Raw genomic sequence first — 19,642 nt, 5'->3', positions numbered from 1 at the left:
CATTTTCTATTTATTCTTATAAAAAAGCATTTCTAGCTATTGGAGTACTTTTTTCTTCTTTATAAATTTCACACCAAAATAATCTAAAATTCCCCTCGTGTTCACGATAACGGTGGATACGAGTTCACGGATACTGGATTAACACTACAACAAAGATGCACATTATTGGCACGACAAAAATGCTATTATATGTTATTGATAGCATTTTCAGTCGTGCCGTGACATCAGCAGCTATGGAAAGTATCCACTATACAATAACATGTTTTAAATCCTACAGTATGTTTTTAGACAATAGCAATATTCAGATGCTGTATTTTATTGTTTCAAATCATAAATTTTTTTTTTTACAATTCAGAATTCTCGCCATGTTTAAGTTTATTACAGCATTGTAAGTTCCTGTAAGACACAATTTAGTAACAAAATTTACGTGCCATGAAACAAATAATACATTTATTTTTGCGCTATAAAATGTGCTTTCCTGGTCAATAATAACACATTCGTTTTGTTATTATATGAGCTTTTGGTAAGTAATGGCAATTTCATTTTGCTATGATATGACCTTTTCTGAAATTATGGCACTTTAGTTCTGTCATGATATGTGCTTTCCTCATAAGTAATAGCACTTTCGTTTTGCAAGATATGTGCTTTCTGGACGTTATCTTTCGTTACGAAATACACCTGCTTTAATAGAAATCAAGACCAGTAATAACATAAGTATCAATCATCCAAATTCAACACACATAACACAAGTCTAAATCCCAATCCAAGTTACATAAGTAGACTTAAAGTAAAGGTCTGAATCCATACTACACTTAATAAGCCTAAACGCAAAGTTAGCCTAGTTTTAAACTAAGTAAAACTAGCTAATCTGGACCAAGTTTTCTTCATTCCCTGCAACAATCAACCATGTATACATCAGTATCGTATACAAGAGCAAAGTTAAGAACCAAAGTAGCTAGCATGCTCTACTCACAACACTAACATTAGTTTGTTGAACTCAAACCATGATAACTTTATCCTCTGGCCATGCCATATATGTACCAGTGCATCTTCCATACACTCGATTGCAGAAGATGGCTTCCAAACTGCTGCATCAGGTACGTCCACTGCCTTAACCAGAACTTTAACTCCATTAACACCCAAGCGAACACAGTGTAAAATTTGTTCTGGGTCATTTGAAATCCATTCTGCTTGAGCGACAATCCGCTTTCCATTTGCAATATCCACCAACTTGCACGGCTGATTTTCCATGAACACTGCGTTAGGATTATTCTTACGCTGCCATGTCAACATTATAAAACAGTCATTACATTCATAATTTCCAGAAGCAACTTTATTAGTAATTACCTTATGGAGCCATAAAATTACCTGAGATCTTCGAAGGGGGGACTCTGGATTTTGTACTTTTTGCTTCTTGGGAGATTTTGAACATTTTGAAGCTGGAGCCTTCGCAATATGAGATGTTGAACCTTTTGTTATAGCTTTTGGACCTGTCAAGTCTGGAGACTTCTCAGCAGGTGAAGTAGAACCTTTTGCTGCAGCTTTTTGAGCTGGTCCTTTCTCAGATGCTTTAGATTTATGAACAGGTGGCTTGTGACCTCTTGCATCCGTGGTCTTTCTAAAACAACTTTACTGACAGGCCATGACACAACGAATTTAAACAGTCTTCTAGGTATGCGATATCATTTGAAGGCCGCCATATGAATGTTCCAGGTTGAATCCGAGTGGAAATCCATTCACCAATACTTCTTTCTCATCTGTATGCCAATAGCTTTCAGCAAGACAACATCATCTGAGGACAAATCCAGTAGTTTGCACTTGTTTAAAGAATCCTGTCAAATATGCATAAACAATCTATCAATTATGTTCACCAATTAATCATCTCTGCAAGTTAATACTATTCACATCAAAGACCATTTAAAATGGCCTAAAGAAATATATATGATCCTGAAAATTAAACTTTACCGTAGGGACAACGTCTGATGGTTTTGCCATCTGATCTTTAAGAACATAGTGCTTGGCAGACCATGCAACAAACTCTCCAATAGCATCCTTAACCATACACATGTTTGTTGCAGGTCTCCCAAGAAAAGCATCTGGTTTGATTACAAACTCAATCAATACTTTTACATCTGTAGGTCCTAATGGAGCACGATTAACTAATTCAGTGGGAGAAGAAGGAATTATACGCCCCTCAGCAACAGGTTCACCAGTACCCTCCCAATCAATCACCACACACTTTGGGTGTGATCCTTTGTTCACACTCTACAACAGGTTGTTAGAGTAATATGTTAGAAATTGCAAATGATCAGTAAAACTATTTTGAACTAGATTACTTACTTTTACAGCTGAGTTTTCTCCGACTTTAAGTTCTAGTTTCTGAAACATGAAAAAAAAATGTCAAATAGATGTATTAATTACGAGGCTGATTATTAAAGAAATAGTGAGGTTGTGACCTGTTTCTTCAGTACATCAACTTCATTTTGCAACGCATCAACCTTTTTCTGTAAATTCACTTGCTTCACTTCCATCTCAGCCAAACACGTTTGCTTCACTTGAAAACATGCTAGTTTAGTCTTACTCATAGACCTATCCATTGCTCTCAGCCTACCTGGATTATCAGGTCCTAAAAGCTTGCTTAGTGTATCTTCTCCGATATTTGTTTCAGTTGATGGAACATTCCTAGCAACCAACTCAGCTGCCTTTTTCTGCAAAACAAAGAATCTCGGTGACTCACCCATAGTTTAAACTCACGACCAAAAACGAAACTCTTTACTTATCAGCCTTTACAACTTACAAACTTTTCTGCAGCAACGTCATTCACTGGCGTACCATCTTTTCTGGTACGTGACTTCATCCATACTTTTAGCCTGTCCACTTCAGACGGATCTTCACTATTTTTTTTCTATCACAAAACACAAAAAACGGTTAAGTATATACGACACTTTCTATGTAGTATATTAAGTACACTGATAGATGCATTAGAATATATCAACATATACTTACCAGATCTTCTGTCAATCTCACCATTCCTTTGCGGCTACAAGTGTGTGGAACCTGACTGGCCCTTCTTTTTTGTATGACTCACTCACAACCTGACAGATGAATTGTACTACATAATCAACTATACATCTATCAATCACAGAGTAATTAGTTCCAATTTACATAACTTAAAGGCTGGGCTAGTTTTGACTTTGACAAATTTTTTCTAATCTGTGGGAGAGACATTGGTTGGTCGCAAATACATCCTTTGTTGATTAGTCGTTGCTTTATTAAGCTTAGTTACTAATCGGGATTTGGATGACCTCCAAAGACATCTCATCTGCTTGAAAACAACTATCTTCTGATACGGTTGATCAAGTGCAAATCTCGCCTGCAATCAGTTACCAAAATTCAATAAATATACAAAACAAAACATAAAATACATATATATATATATATATATATATATATATATATATATAAGTCACCAAGATGTAAATGAATAAGATAAGTCACCTGGATAGACCTCCACAGAACTGTTTTCACTTCCTCGCTGATTTTCAACCAACTCTCAACTGTAACAGGGACGTGTTCTCATACCAAGGGCCCTAAATATGATGATAGCTTGACTGAACCAGGACCACAAGGTTCACCTGTGGCTGTGAAGTCAACATATTCTCTGACATTTTTGCGATGTTTCTCATCAAATGTTGGGCCTTTTTTTCTCTTCCGCTTTGGTCCATTCGGAAGATCAGCATCTCCAGAAATTTCAATCTCACCTTCAGGCTCCTCGTTGAACACTCCATCTGCAGCAGATGTCCTTCCGGGCTCATCTTGTCCAGGTTGTGTATCTTCCAAATGCCTTGAGTCTTCCAAATGCTGTGAAACATGCTCCTCTTCTCCAGGTTGTGTATCTTCCAAATGCGTTGAGTCTTCCAAATGCTGTAACATGCTCCTCTTCTCCAGGTTGCTCTAACTCGACGTGATTGAGTTCCACATGACCTACATATTCGGGCTCGTCATCGATAACTGCAGTAACTTTCTTCTTTCTCCCACGATTGCTCTTCTTCTTTCCCATCTTAATTCACCTGCAACAAAAGACAGATCACTTAGTTATAAGACATAGAGAACTTAAGTGTTTCACATCACAGAGATCAATAAACCGACAAGAAGCTAGCAACCAATAAACACCCAATATCCAATCAAATTTTATTCACAGCACAGAGATCAATAGACTCATAAGAAGCTACATTTCAAACATAAATGCCTTCACAATCGGTTCGTGCATTTCCAGCCTCATCCATGTCGACTTCCATGTCAACATTCGAAGGCAGTGGCCCAATATCTGCATTAGAATCCGCAAAATCTTCTTTACTGTATCTTCTTGAAGGTTCTCTCATCACAACATACCAATTTGATGAATCATCTTCCCTTGAGTAAAACACTTGTTTTGCTTGAGAAGCTAAAATGTACGGATCCCTCATAAAAGACACTTGACTCTGATTAAGATTAATTAGAGTGAATCCATCTTCTACCTTTACCCCATTTCCCTTTACTGCCCCATTGACACTTGAATAAAGGAACATAGAAGACATTATTGTCTAGCAATATAATCTCAGTGACTCGCCCATAGTATTCCACCACTGCAGTCACTTGTGACATGTCTTTTGCACTAGATCTACAGATTGCAGTTGCCTCATAATAAACCCCACTGTTCTGACTTTGCCTATGCACTGAAGTCGTGTGAAATCGTTGCCCATTTACTATATAACCTGTGTAGGACCTTGAGCTATTACAAGGACCATATGCTAACCACTTAAGTGTTTCTCCATATCTGTCTGAATCCATAGGTATCTACCAAGTTTAGAGAAAAAAAGTCAGAGACCGAAAAGACGAAAAATTCAATCTCAAAATCAAATTTAAAGTACATTTAACTTGCCTGTTCTTTTAGCCAACCAGCAAAGTTCTGAGTATGTGTACTCCATAACACTGACGCATCACGGTTGCATCTTACATTTGTGTTTTGTAGATGCTGCAGGTGCTCGCTTGTACAACAAAAAGACAAAAAAAAAAAGAATTAAGTCAGTTATACATAGAGGAAATGACAAATGAATGGATTTATGATGGAACTTACTCCACAAATGGGTCTACGACAGCCATATTTTGGATCACAGCAAGGTGAGCTATTTTCTTCTCTGTCTCGGTGAGAATAAATAACTTGCCTGCTGATATCGGACGGCCCTCCAAGATAGAGCTATTCTCATAATCAGTATTCCTATCTAATTTTTCCTCCACATTTGTTGTCTTTTTCAAGAACTCATTACAGAATTGGATACATTCTTCTGCAAGATAAGACTCGGCTATACACCCCTCTGGTCTTGCAGGGTTTCTGACATAATCTTTCAATACTTTCACATACCTGAACGATAAATAAGAATGATCAGTAGCAATCAAAACGAAGAAAATGTAAGAAAACGACAATAAACAATGTTCAATAAATTGTTTACCTCTCAAATGGGTACATCCATGGAAAATGGACAGGACCACCTAATCGGGCTTCCCTTCCTAAATGTACTGTCAAGTGGACCATTATATCAAAGAAGCTCGGTGGAAAAAATCTTTCAAACATGCATAAAGTTTCAACTAACTGAGCTTCCATTCCTGATATCTGAGATACATCAACAACTCGCTGACACAGTTGATTGAAGAATGCGCACAAGCGTATGATGGCTATCCTAGGACCTTTAGGCAATAATCCTCTAAGTGCAACTGGCAGAAGTTGTTGCATCAACACGTGGTAGTCGTGTGATTTAAGTCCTCTTACTTTACAGTCCTCTAAAGATACTGCCCTTGATATATTTGAACAATATCCATCTGGACCTCTAAAATCAAAGAGTCGCTTACAAAAGACTTTCTTCTCTAACTTGGACAAAGACCATGGTGCTGCTGGAAGGTAAGTTCTTTTTCCTTGGATAGTTGGGTGCAAATCTTTCCTAATACCAAGATGTGCAGGTCTTTGCGAGCTTGAAGACCATCTTTAGATTTCCCACAATGCAACAATGTGGAGACAATGCTTGCTGCCACATTTCTCTCTACATGCATTACATCCAAATTATGCCTTACCGGGAGGTCCTAATCAAAAAAAAAAAAAAATTGAGTCAAAACTAAAGTCAAACAAATTAAATGATAAAATCTGATAAAAAGAAGCAATTAAAAACAGAAAAAGAACCTCCCAGTAAGAAATTTGAAAAATATGGACCTTTTCTTCCATCTCAATAACTCCTCTTGATCTACTTCTACTTCTTCCTCTTCCTCGGATTCACTGGAGATATCCTCATCATCAGATTATAAGCGAGTAATCTCCTTCCTTTTTCTTTGCAGATTCCTTCAGATTTCCAAAATCCATTTTGAAATTCTTAAGGGTTTTATAAATCTCATGACCACTTAATATTCTTCCATTTTTCCCATATTCAACCTTTCCATCAAACCAAGCCTTTTTTCCCCGGTAACTGTGAGTTGGTGGCAAACCCTTTCTATGGCACATATACACATGTTTTCTGCTAAACTTTAACCACATACTATCAGTGTTTTTCCCACATAAAGGACAGCCCATTTTGCCCTTTACTTTGCAGCCTGCTAGATTTCCAAAGGCAGGAAAGTCACTAATAGTCCAGAGAAGCATCGCCTTAAGAGTAAAACTAGTTTTACTGTAAGCGTCATATGCTAACTCTCCATTGTTCCACAGATGGTTTAGATCCTCTATGAGGGGCTCTAAATAAACATCAATACTATTACCAGGCTGATGTGGACCAGGGATAAGCAATGTGAGTAAGATATTATCCTCCTTCATGCATAGGTTAGGAGGAAAATTATAATTTACCAACAGCACAGGCCAGCAACTATAAGTATTATTCTTCATGTCAAACAGATTGAATCCATCAGTGGAAAGTCCAAGCCTCAGATTCCTCTCTTCTGCTGCAAAGGATGGGTATTTGTGGTTCATTTGATCCCAAGTCGCAGAATCTACCGGGTGACGCAGTTTTCCATCACTGCTCTTGTTAGTGAAATGCCATCTTAATTCTTTAGCCATCTCCTCAGACCTGAACATCCTTTTCAACCGGGGAATTATCGGAGAATACCGTAGTACTTTTTCTGGAACACCTATCTTTACCTCACCAGTTTGGGTATTAGTCTTCCACCTTGAAGCCTTGCATTTGGGACAACTATCTAAGGTCTTGTACTTCTTTCTATACAGACAACAATCATTTACGCAAGCATGTATCTTTTGATAACCCATATCAAAAGATTTGAAAAAACTTTTTCACATCATACAATGAGGTGTGAAGCACATTATCCTTGGGCAACATCTCCTTTAATGTCTCTAGCAGATCATTAAAGCTCTTGTCGGACCAGCCATTTTGGGTATTCAATCTAAACAGTTTGACAATGGCTGACAGCTTGCTATCGGTTACACAGTTTGGGTATAAAGGAGTTGCAGCATCTGCTAGCTTCGCATAGAAGTCATCTTCCCTCTTATCTTCACCATTGTCATCCTCACATAAGTAATCCTTAATATCATACTCTTCTTCGAAATACTCAACAGCTCTATACAATCCAAAAATCTCATCATTCCATTGATGATTGAAGTTGGTTTCACTTTCAGACTCTGAAATCACTTCCCCATGATGATACCAATACCTAGAAATCTTATAAGCCTCATCCATTCCCCTTGTGACAAGATGCTCTACTACAACTCTACCTGATTGATGAACTATATTTCGACAATCAATACACGGACATATCATCAGATCACTGCAGTCTCCTAATGCAGCAGCCACAGATCGTACAAAATGTCGAGCCCCACTTTCATAAGCAGGATCCGCTCTTCAAACACAGAAATAAATGGGGAAAAAAACTTAAAATCTACAAAATCCCACAGAACCTAACTTATATTGATCAATTTTAATACCTGCTAAAATGTACCCATGCCTTCTCCACCATTATATGTACTAAGTTACGTAAAACCTTTAGTGTGATACACCAATTTAAAACTCAGTATCAAAACAATCGAGAAATATAACAATAGCAGATACTAATCAATATCAAACCAGTAACCAGTAACTCAGTGCCATAACAATGAACAAACAGGAAAATATCAAACAAGTAACTCAATTGCAGAACAATTAAGCAATTACCAATTACCAAGTAACAAAAAATATAGTGAATGATCTGTATATCCAATATTTGAAAGTAACGCTCTTTTACAGCAAATATATAAAGCTCGCAAACGCAATTACATTTATCATAATAATACCATAAACACCAAAAACAAAGCACACAGCCAAATAACTAAACTCATATAACACTTCAAATTGGGATATACGGGGCTAACCTGTGGCCCTGTGATTATGGTAAAGATAAAGCTTCAATTCCAGAAATCTTGCATTGATCAGCACTTGCAAAAGAATAACATGATTTGTATAAGTAAAGAGAATATGCATGCAGTTTAACAGAAACAACTATGAGATATAGAGATAATTAAACGTAAACAGCTACGGCTAAACTCCTAGACGGTGATACACCAAAAAGCAGATAAAAGAGAGATAACAGATCTCGTGCAAACATTCTTTTACTGTCAATTCTGAAAAACCTATGTAAGATCGAAACTTCCTTAAACTGAAGTCACACAGAAACTAAAGTGATGAGTTATGTGAAAATTCCATGCTTTATAAAGTGTAATATATCAATTGCAACTAACAGCGCAGGTTCAAAGTTATGAGTTACATCTATAAACCAAAATTTTCGTTCTTAATCTCCAGTTTCATCAAAATTAGATGGTACATTGTCCACCAACTCGAGGAACAGAGGCATGCAGAGCGAAATAACAAGTACAAAAGACAGATTATCGATTCTAATAAACCCTAGCTTAAATCGAAACTTCCAGAAACAAAAGACAGATTATCGATTCTAATAAACAGAGAAATTGGTCAAAAGTAATCTACTTAAGCGCGAAATTAGGAAATTAGAGTGAGGAAGAAAGAAATCAGGATAAGAAATACATGCCTTCGCTCGATTTCAGCTCACTGTTCACTTCAGACGGACGAATTAGGGTCGGCGAAGAAGTAGTGGTTGCGGCGGCGAAGGATTTGTCGAATTTTGAGGGTCGACAAAGATTTTGTCGAAGATGGTTAGGTTTTAGGGAAATTTCGATAAAAGGGGGAAATTGTCTACGTGTTTTCGATAAAGGGAAAAATGGCGCATAAGTGTTTTTTTTTGTCTAAGTATTGGCGGATTATCAAAATTTGGTTCCCGCTTATTATAATTTTATTTCAGCATTGTTTAAGTGCTATTATAAGTTTCAGAACTTACAAACGTATCTTCAATAGCAGTTTTGCAATTCGTGCTATTACGATATGCTATTAATGTGCAATTTTTTTGTAGTGTAAACCCAGATTTTAAAAACAATAATTAATTTTCCCTTTCTGTTTTATTTTGTATTTTTCTGTATTATGAAAGATATAAAACATTAGAATGAATTCTAATTTTATTTAATCATTGTTTTAAGACCCATTATGCTATACTTTATTTATTAAACAAGAAACTTTACAAATAACCTTTATAAAAATTTAAAAAAAAAAATAGAAATCTACTTAGATATCCATTCACAAAATATGATGTGGATGATGCATGATGGACATATAACATGGACACGATTGCATGTATATGTTGTCATTCATATATTCGACATGGATATGCATTTGACATTGTCCATAACCTATCCACATTATCATGTTCATCTTTTAAGCCATTTACTAGCTCTACCAGTGAGAGAGAATGGAAACAGGACGCACATATGGTAGTCTGTATTTCTCATTATGGTTGAACACAGTTCTTCAAAAAAATTTAAATGATCTATTGGGTGTTCTGTAAGAAAACCATTGTACTTTTTGAGATAGCTAATCTATTGTATCTTAGCTTCAGAGTCGCCATCCTTAGGCAAAGGTGGTCTAATTGCTTGCCTATCTGCAAAGAGTTTGTGGGCTGCGTCGCATTCTCTAATCAGTTGTCCTCCCTTCTTGGCATATTTTGGTTCTCCAATCGCTTCATTGCCATCATTGATTGGATCACTAAGCTCGTCATCAGATGGATCACCATCTAGAAAAGGGTGCTCCCAGCGAGAAGATCGAAATATGTTCCCGACCCCTCATCGAAAAAGTACCTAAAAAAATCAAAGAAAAATAAAAATTAGAAAGAGTTCTATAGAACTAGGCAGAGATTCGCAATGAAAAGAATCAAAATCCCCGGCAACGGCGCCAAAAATTTGATGCTAAGAGAATCAAGGGTTACTTCTAGTTTCACGTTTTAAATTTATAACCCTAAATATCAGCAAGTGCACAGATGTACGCTGTAGTATTTAGGGGTCAAACCATAGAGATTTTGAGATTTCAATACGAATCAATCAAAACTTTAGACTAGTAGAACAAGCAAAATGGGGATTTTTGGTTTTGGTATCACTAAATCTAAATGCAAATGAAATGAAAAGGCTGTAAAACAATAAGAACTAAACGCTGGGTCTAAAGGATTTCCGCTGGGGTTCATGAACTGATCAAAAGATAAACAAATCGATAAAGGTAATCATCTAGTGAGGATCCCAAACTCGAATAGGCGCGTGTATGATTAGCCAACTCTCGCAACCCTAATCAACAAATCACTCAACTCGGCAATTAACTCTCGCTCTCATGCCGCGAATAAGATCATGCATTAAAAACAGAATTCGTCCACGCTCGCGATTCTTTATAGGTAACTTTCTTCTTCTACAGCGACTTCGCTCGATCACTTCTAGGTCTGGTAATTCGATACAACACTCTCGTGGCTCCAATTACTGAGATCGGTTTCTAAGCAGCTAGCAACAGAAACAGCATAGGGAACAAGAATGAACGAAAGACTCCTAGAAGATTAATAACCCTAAATCAAACAAAGCATATGATCAAGACATGAAATTCCATTTGAAAAATCTCTTGAAAACCCAACTGGGAAATTACTCAGACATAGTTGAGCTCAACATCACAAAAGTATTTAGAATTGCAGAGAATCGAAATAGACAAAGGTTAGAAACGAAGAAAAAAATGAAGCAGGAGGGCCGATGGTGCCCCTCTCGGTGGCTCCTCTTTACGGCGAGTCTCTCTCTCTCTCTAGGGTTCCTGGCAAAATGTGGCACACCCTTCTAAATAACTTAAAAGAGGTTTATATAGTGTCTTGAGACCTCAGGAACGCCTAGGGCTTGCAGGAATAATGATGGGAATGAATTGGGATTTAAAATAGGCTTTTGAGGCTCGGAAATAAGCTCCTCGTGGTCTATAATGTCGCACCCCCGGCAGATGATTTTTGACCGCGGGTGAGCTTCCGACTGTGTTGATTTGCTTTCAGTGCATCGACCATATCTGGAGATCTAACCGTTGGATTGCTCTGATTCCACTTGCATTGGAACGCTGGTTGTCTCTTCTATATTTTGTAAACATTTGGGGATGATCGGACGGTGGGAAAGCCTCCATTGTTTCCCAAACTTCCGACGGTCCAAATTTATCCAAAGTTGTGCTTTTTGCTTTCAAGTGCATTCTTTTGTGAAAATATCCTGAAAACTCTTTTGAAACTCTAAAACATGGAAATCACTTAAAAACCTTTAATACTGAGTGAAAACACTTGCATAAAGACATTGAAAGTGATCCATAAAAGTGGTCAAAATCAGGTGTTATCAGCAGTACGTTCCAAGCCTCTTTAGCTGTCTCACAACCCTATATCAGTTTGATGGTTTCTGCTTATATACTGCAATGAATGGCCATCAACACCTTTGATTTTTACTTGTACTTCTTGCTTTCATCATCGATCCATTCTTCTATTGACATGGGCTCGTCAGCTCCTGCGGCACTTTTCTTCTTTGGTTATTCCCACTTGACCAGAACCACCTTCCACGCCAAGGGATCAATCTCTCTGATGAGTAAGCGCATCCTCGCTTTCCAGAATCTTTCACAAGTTCTTGATAGCTCTCCATCTCCTCAGGATCTCACTTGTTTACAAATTACAGATGACCGCTATGATACCAATTGTAAATGCAAGAGCCGGAATATCAAGAACAAAGACACAACTTAACACAGAGTTTTTTTACTTGAAACTTTATTACTAGTAAATCTGTTAATCAAATCATACAAGTTTTCATAACACGATTTAAGACAGACTCAAGACACACCTTGATCTGTTGCACTAGTCTTCCATGTTCTTCGATCTGTACTTGATCTCAGAACTCTCCTAGAAAACCAATTAACCCTTGATGCAAACTCTGATACACGAATCTCTCAGCAGTGCTCTCTAGTAATTGTGTTAAGAACATATAATGCTTCAACACCGTCTACTTATACCTAGTAGACTATGCGGTTCTACATGCCAAAACTCTACACCCCAGATCCCTTTTCTTGATCTTGGTGTATATTTGTTATTTCCTTAAACTTTCTCATGTTTAAGGAAATCTTTCATTCTTCTCGATCCACTCTGCTACGCTCGTCCAGCTCCGCTCTCTTCCAAAGTTTTCATTCCTATTGGTCCAGCTCAGCTACAAGTCCAGCGCCACATTCTCCTGCGTTCCAATGATAAATTGATCCGCATTCCAAGCTCGTGTTACTTCGTGCTCCAGTTCCACTGACACCGCAATCCACTCTCAATAGATGCTGCCAGGTATGAAAAGGTGTCTACTTCAGATGCAGCTACATCTTCATTCCAAGCTCGAGAGAAAGAAAGAAGATTTCGAGATATCAAAGATTCACGGTGGAATAGCACGAGAATCAATTAATGAAATCAAGAAATTGATTAACCGGGAGAATCTCCGAGTTAATCTAGGTCAAAAAGAGAAGCAGAAGAACGAAAAAGAAGGGAATCGATTGAGTTTTTGAGCTCAAAAGCTCTGATACCATGTTAGTGGAATTGAATCGAGAGGAAGAAGATGAAGAAATATTATTTATCTATATACTTATTTGTATAGTGATTTGCTTATGTGTCACGCTCACAGCGATTTTCACAGCCTTCCCCTTACGTGTCAGCTCCATAATAAATTTCGGTTGTAAAAAGACCGTTTAGCAATATTTTGCAATTACATGTCATTTTTTGATTGGTTCTTATCTGATAATGTGTAAAAAAACTTAAAACAAAGCGGTCTAAATTATTATGATTTAATGTTTAATTTCATAGTCAATCAAACTATTTTTAAAATTATATACAACCAAAATTAAAAAAAAAAAGATTAACAAAAACGTTTGTTTTTTATATATATAAAAAAAAATCTTTCTCTAACTATTTATCATTTCTTATGTTTCCAAAATTTATAAAAAATCTAACAATAATATTAAAAGAAACAAAAAATAGAAACTATTTAAAAAATAATGGAATTTCTTTTCAAAACAAAAAAAAATGAAATTTAAAAAAAAATCTAATAAAAAGGCTTAAAAACAACTAATGGAATGACGGTATTTATGATGTTTAAAACATATTTGTATAGTAATTTGCTTATGTGTCATGCTCACAGCGATTTTCACAGCTTTTCGCTTACGTGTCAGCTCCATAATGAATTTCGGTTGTAAAAAGACCGTTTAGCCATATTTTGAAATTACGTGTCAATTTTTTATTGGTTTTTATCTGATGATGTGTAAAAAAAAAACTCAAAACAAACCGGTCTAAATTATTATGGTTTAATGTTTAATTTCATAGTCAATCCAACTATTTTTAAAATTATATATAACCAAAATTTTTTAAAAAAATTAACAAAAACGTTTTTTATATATATAAAAAAAAATCTATCTCTTACTATTTATCATTTCTTATGTTTCCAAAATTTAAAAAATATCTAACAAAAATATTAAAAGAAACAAAAAATGGAAATTATTTTAAAAATAATGGAATTTTTTTTCAAAACAAAAAAAAATGAAATTAAAAAAAAAACTCTAATAAAAAGGTTTTAGAAAATAACTAATGGAATGATGGTATTTTTGATGTTTAAAACACATAAAATTGTGATCAAAATCGAATAAATTCATACGGTACTTCCAAAAATTGCGTCTAAAATACATAGAACAGTGATCAAAAGATCTCAAAACTATTTAAACTAAATTATTTAGATACTACTATGTTTTTATTTATTCTCTTCTATTGTATACCGTTTTCACGATCATGTCTTCCAACATTAAAATGCAATGAAATCTAACAAACAAATATATTCAAGAATGAAAAACAAATGAATCCAAACTTCTATTATATTTTCAAACAATCAAATGAAAATTATATCAGTTCGCGCAAGGCACGAGAAAGTTAACTAGTGTTCTATTAATGTGAAATGTTTGTTACAATGATTTATATGTAACTCTATGATCTGGTTAAGTCTGGTTTACATCAACCTATTATAAATCAATTATAATCTGGTTTACATTCTAATACTGGATGGTGAAATACGGAACCCCATAGCTTCGACACTCAACAAAACCTTGTGATTGACTTTGCAGGTAATCTCGACAATATCTCAAGGTTGAGAATAATCGGGGTGGAATCTGAAATCATGATCGTTTTGTTTGCTGATCGAAGTGATAGAGATTTGTTAAAACGTACAGTAAGACCTAGAGAAAGATCTAGCTACCATTAAATATATACCGTGTATATATTTCTATATATAAAAAGTCAAAAGTAAAGAATAAAAACAAATATGGAATGCGGTGTGATATATCATGGTTTTTATGGTTTTTGACCATGATATAGGTCTTATTTATAGAGTCTTTTTAGTATCTTTCGAGTCTTTTGGAATCTTTTCAGGTCTTAGGTACGTTTGGAGCTTAACTGGAGATTTTGGAGCACTTTGGAGCTTAATCAGGATCAAATTCGTCAAGGATGGATTTTGTGCTTTAGTGTCGCTCGACACCATGGAGAGTGACACTCGACACTTGTCAGAGAAATAAGGAAAAGGAGAATTTTGTTTCCTATTTGAAGAAGGAGTTGGGCCCAGAAGTTTTCCAAAGAAGCCCAAGACGTGTTTTAGAGATATAAATAGGGTTTTTAGTCTCTTTTGAACCTTACCTTAGATTTTTGAGAGAGAGATACTCTGAGTTTTTGCTTTTGGCGATTTTGAGAGCTAGGGGAGACAAGTCTGAACTCTGTCCGTTTAGAGAGAAGATTTCGAACCCCTTTATCTATTTCGATTTAATCTATTGCTTTCTATTCATCATGTTTGTTGTTCCAATAATCATGTCTGAGTAGATCACCTGTTAGGTTTAGGGTTTAATTAGGGTTTTCTCTGAATGTTTGATTAACTTGCTAGTTAGGGTTCATAATCTGATTTGTTCTTCACCATAGGTTGTTCTTAAAGCTAATTCTGGATTGATCACCTAGAACTTAGATCTTAAGTTAATTGATTGACACGGAAGTGTAATTGAATAACTGGAAAGAACTTAGGGTGAGCAAAGTAGCTATTCGCAAAGCAATTTGGTTTAGATGCTTTGTGAACATATCGAATTTGTGCATTAAGGCTGGTTTAAATCTGTAGGATTTGCAAAGGAATTTGGAATTCTATGATTTTAACTTAGATAATTCTCACAACGGAAGTTGGTTAATTATAATTCTGTGTTTTGAGTTCAAGAACCGTGTTTAAACTTGAACCCTGATTTGTTAAGTTGATCTGCATTCATTGATCTCCCGAAAAACGCCCTAGACCTAATCATTCTCCAATCGAACTTACATCCTTTTTCTGTTGCTTATTTATTTTCTCTGCATTGCTGTTTTTATTTCTCATTGTTTAGCTTAGCGTAATTCGATCTCTATAAGGTTTATTGAGTGATCTCTTGTCTCTGTGGTTCGACCCCTACATACTAGAACTGCACATCAGTGCTCTTGCAGAGTAGCTTAAGAACATTGCAAGACTGATGGATATTATTCGTATCGACATCAAGCTACTCTTTCTTCAGACACAAAGACATCATTTTTACACAAAATACTTCTCGATAAATTATGGAAACTTCCAACTTCCAAGACAAGTCTCCAGAAAATGTGGAAACTCCACTTCCCTCTCATCCACCAGTTTGTTCGCAATGTACAACAAAACCTAGCTTATACTTTGCTTCTGCACCTCTTTCCCAGTTCTCATCCAGGCGCTACTGTTTTGCTCTTGCTTCTTGTTCACGTTAACTTTCACAAGCTTCAACCTAAACCAGTCCAAGGCAAACCCTACAACTTCCGATAAGCGTGTTTAATTTCTGCGTCATCTAAACTTCATTTGTGTGAGGCGACCATCACAAATTAGGTCATGTATCTACGCTGTTTTGAGCAGTTGCTTATTTGGACGGTGCATTGACCTCTGAAAAAAGGAACATGAAACCCATTGACGTCTACTGTTTCATAATCACTATCTCCAATGATTTTATTATTCAGCACCAACATGAACTAAATTAAAAGTTAATTTGACAGGAAAGAACATAGGTACAAAACACATTTATGCAAATTAAAATGTGGGAACGTCCTATTATCTCTTCATCCTCTTAAATATGATAGGGACCTCATCATCATCGTCATCGTACAAGAAGAGAGGAGCTCTAGCTGCCAACAACTCGGCCTTCGCCTTTACCATTTGAGCTTCCAGGTTTGAGCACTTCTGCTTCAATGCCTCTTCTTTCTCCTTCTTTTCCTTTACTTTATCAAGTTTAATCTCCAACCAATCCAACCTGAACCCTGCCTCTTTCTAGTATGTTAGAGCAGCATATTGGCCTGCCATATCATCCTTGGAGATTTCCTGAGGCGATTGACACATTGTCTGGGTTAAGCCTAGGAGGAGATTCATGTACGCCATCTTCATAAATGGATTTTTTGCACGTAATTTTGATGCGATATCTTGGTGTCTTTTAAACAAACGGTTTACAGATTCTACCTGCAAGTGGAAAATGGATATCTTAAGTAAAACCATATCTTGAGAGCCCACAAAACCATATCTTAATAGACCCACAAACCATATCTTGAGGCTTGTAAATGGTAACTACATCAAGAAAATGAGCTTCTCATAATTTCTAACGTGTGAAGGAAGAACTTGAAACCCCTTAACATCTATGGTTTCTATTACTGGAGAAGATTCCTCTGATACATCTAATTTAGGGAAAACGACGTATTTCCCCATCAGAAGTATAATATAGTAATAAATTCACCTAAACTTTTGACCTCAGTCCTAAATCTCTCTATTTTTTTGAAAGTTAAAAACGTATTTCTCCTCAATTAGAAATATTGGTTTAAATGGTTAAAAAGCTTAACCAGATATAAAACCTCGTAACCGATATCAAATCAAATAAAAACACGCCCAAACTAAAATTTGATCCCCAAACCCGACCCGAGTTGACACCAAACCCGACCCGTTATTATTCTTCTTCTTCACCGGTAATCATCAATCGCAGCATAGATTTCCCCAATCAAACAATACTAGAGAAACAGGACTGAATCACAATTCACAGATTGCTTCACACCGACTCCACCACGAAAGAAAGAAAAAAATAATGCTTTCATAATTCTTCAAAATCACGCTCACAGACCCTTTCTCTCTTTCTTTCTCTCACATGGCTCTTCCATTAAAGTGCGTTAAATCGGCGTCAATCTTCCCCTTCGCTCTAAAATTTCTCTTCACGTTTGCCGAAAAGTCACTCGCAGAAGGCTTACTACGACCGTCCGATATTCCCCTTCACTCCCTTAAGCTTCAGCTGCGGACTGCAGCGACGACGATTCGTGGTGGTGAGACCTCGTTGAAGGAATCAGTATGCTTATAGATGCCATCTTATTCAATGTTGTATGGGAAGTTACAGTCTTTTGTTGTATTTATGAATTTCTGGAAAGCTGTTGTTTTTTTGGGTCTCTTTGTTGATGCTTTCAAATTGGGTAGTTGAAAGCAAAAAAGAAAAAAAAATTTCTCTTCTATGATAATGAGTAACGTAGGTTGTGTATCGAGAGCTTTTGATTAGAGTCAAAATTGTATCAATTTTGTATCAACTTTGTTTGAGTATGTTTGAGAAATCCAAATCTTGTTCTTCGCACTGTAAACTCAGTTCTTATAATAGTGTTTAAACATCTTTCCTGCATACATATACAATAACTTGAATAAGAAATGCAAAATTCTCAATGAAGCAAAAACTGCAAAATATATTTGAAAATGATGTTGGAGATGGAGTCTTATTAATTCACGAAATACTAAAAGAATTGAAGAAATTGGTTGAAACAATTTAACAGGCACGCAGAAAACGTTACTGCGGAGACGACAATGAGTGAGATTCCATATTTGAGGTTTGGATTGTCGAATTTGTCACATTCTTTTACATATTTGAACTAGGGCTTTGGGTTTACTTTGGGGATTTATGGGATTTAGTTTTTAGGTTGGTTTAATTTCGGTTTGCTTATTTGAATCGAGTCATAATTTGGTTTATCAGTTTTTATCAAATTTATATTTGGTTTTAAGTGGTTAAATTGTTTTTGGTTTAAGGTAAACCGAATAAAATTGTGGTTTAGGTGGTTTTTAATTTCGAACTTTTATTTTGTGGGTAAATACGTTTTAAACTTTATGATTAGGGATATACGTTATTAACTTTTAAAATAAGGAGATCTAAGACGAGGTCGAAACTTTGGGTAGATCTGTTACTATACAATACGGAATTACGTCGTTTTCCCTCTAATCTACCTACAACTTCAAGAACTTCAACTTTGACAACAATTTTGAGTTCATCATTCACCATAAATCCTTTTTTGGCATTAAGTTCGGTAAGGGTAATCATTTCTTTAAACCCCCAGTAAGGACTCTCCTGGTTTAACCAGGGGCAGGGTTGCGGTTCTACTAAATCACAAAACATATTCCATGTCATGATACGTGATATTCACCAGTGAATTTAACATGATGTTCATCACTAAACAAGCCCTGGACAACATTTACACAAAAGTCTTGCAGCAGCCCTAGACATACATATGAAACTTTGCAGCCTAACCAAAAGAGAAAATAATCAAGAAACAAATCACTTTTAAGTTGGGACAGTTTATCCGAAAACTGATTTACTATAGTAAAGGAAACTTTAACATGTCTTCTCCACTCAATAGGCAAAAAATTATAATCAGCAACGACTAGATACAGAGAGAACCAGTTATCATTATTATTTCCCTTAGGAAAGGCCAGAAGACGCCTGCAAGCAAAACATTAAATAACATAAGAAAACAATCAGCAAGACGAAGGAGATTATCCTATAAATCCTTAACTGGAAGAAACAAAAAAAAAAAACATTAGTAACCAACTTTTCTTCTTCTTACCATTTGCAGCCACCAACCACGAATTGATCAGAATATATTTTCTCGGGATGCAAAGAGGAGAAATTCTTAATCACCCAAGTGAACTTCTTATCAGTTTGATTCCCCATTGAACTTCTTTCAAATTCAGCCAAAATTGTAACTCAAACCATAAAACAACGATATTTAGAAACAAAACCAAAATAAATAAACGAGACTACTCTATGGAACAGCATCGTAAACAGTTTGTTACCACATATGACAAAACGAAGAGTAGAAGGACGTACCTCTCTGAGTCGCTTCGAAGGAGAGGCAGAGACACAGACGAGACAATGTGTAC

General features: G+C 36.1%; 1 protein-coding gene and 1 pseudogene across 1 annotated transcript; both read right to left on the bottom strand.

The window, feature by feature from the left end:
- Window positions 1-6,322: 6,322 nt before the first annotated feature.
- Window positions 6,323-7,983, bottom strand: LOC112083024. Its single transcript, XM_024150745.1, has 3 exons — window positions 7,952-7,983; window positions 7,315-7,866; window positions 6,323-7,229 (listed from the first exon to the last, which is right to left on the bottom strand). Exons 1-3 carry the CDS (start codon window positions 7,981-7,983, stop codon window positions 6,323-6,325), a joined length of 1,491 nt encoding a protein of 496 aa, XP_024006513.1.
- Window positions 7,984-16,525: 8,542 nt separating this feature from the next.
- Window positions 16,526-19,433, bottom strand: LOC18010444 (annotated as a pseudogene).
- Between the last annotated feature and the right edge of the window lie 209 nt (window positions 19,434-19,642).

Source organism: Eutrema salsugineum, unplaced genomic scaffold (genome assembly GCF_000478725.1).
Source record: "Eutrema salsugineum unplaced genomic scaffold, Eutsalg1_0 scaffold_7, whole genome shotgun sequence".
In the NCBI taxonomy this organism is placed as follows: Eukaryota; Viridiplantae; Streptophyta; class Magnoliopsida; order Brassicales; family Brassicaceae; genus Eutrema; species Eutrema salsugineum.
The sequence above is the reverse complement of the archived record's forward strand: the minus strand, read 5'-3'. Positions and strand labels throughout refer to the sequence as shown.

Excerpts from the sequence above, each read along its gene's own strand:
- LOC112083024 (XM_024150745.1), bottom strand. The coding sequence starts at position 7,983 with ATGGTGGAGAAGGCATGGGTACATTTTAGCAG. Across the intron at positions 7,867-7,951 it reads GCATGGGTACATTTTAGCAG|AGCGGATCCTGCTTATGAAA; the intron begins GTATTAAAATTG and ends CTGTGTTTGAAG. Across the intron at positions 7,230-7,314 it reads AATGTGCTTCACACCTCATT|AAAGAAGTACAAGACCTTAG; the intron begins GTATGATGTGAA and ends TTGTCTGTATAG.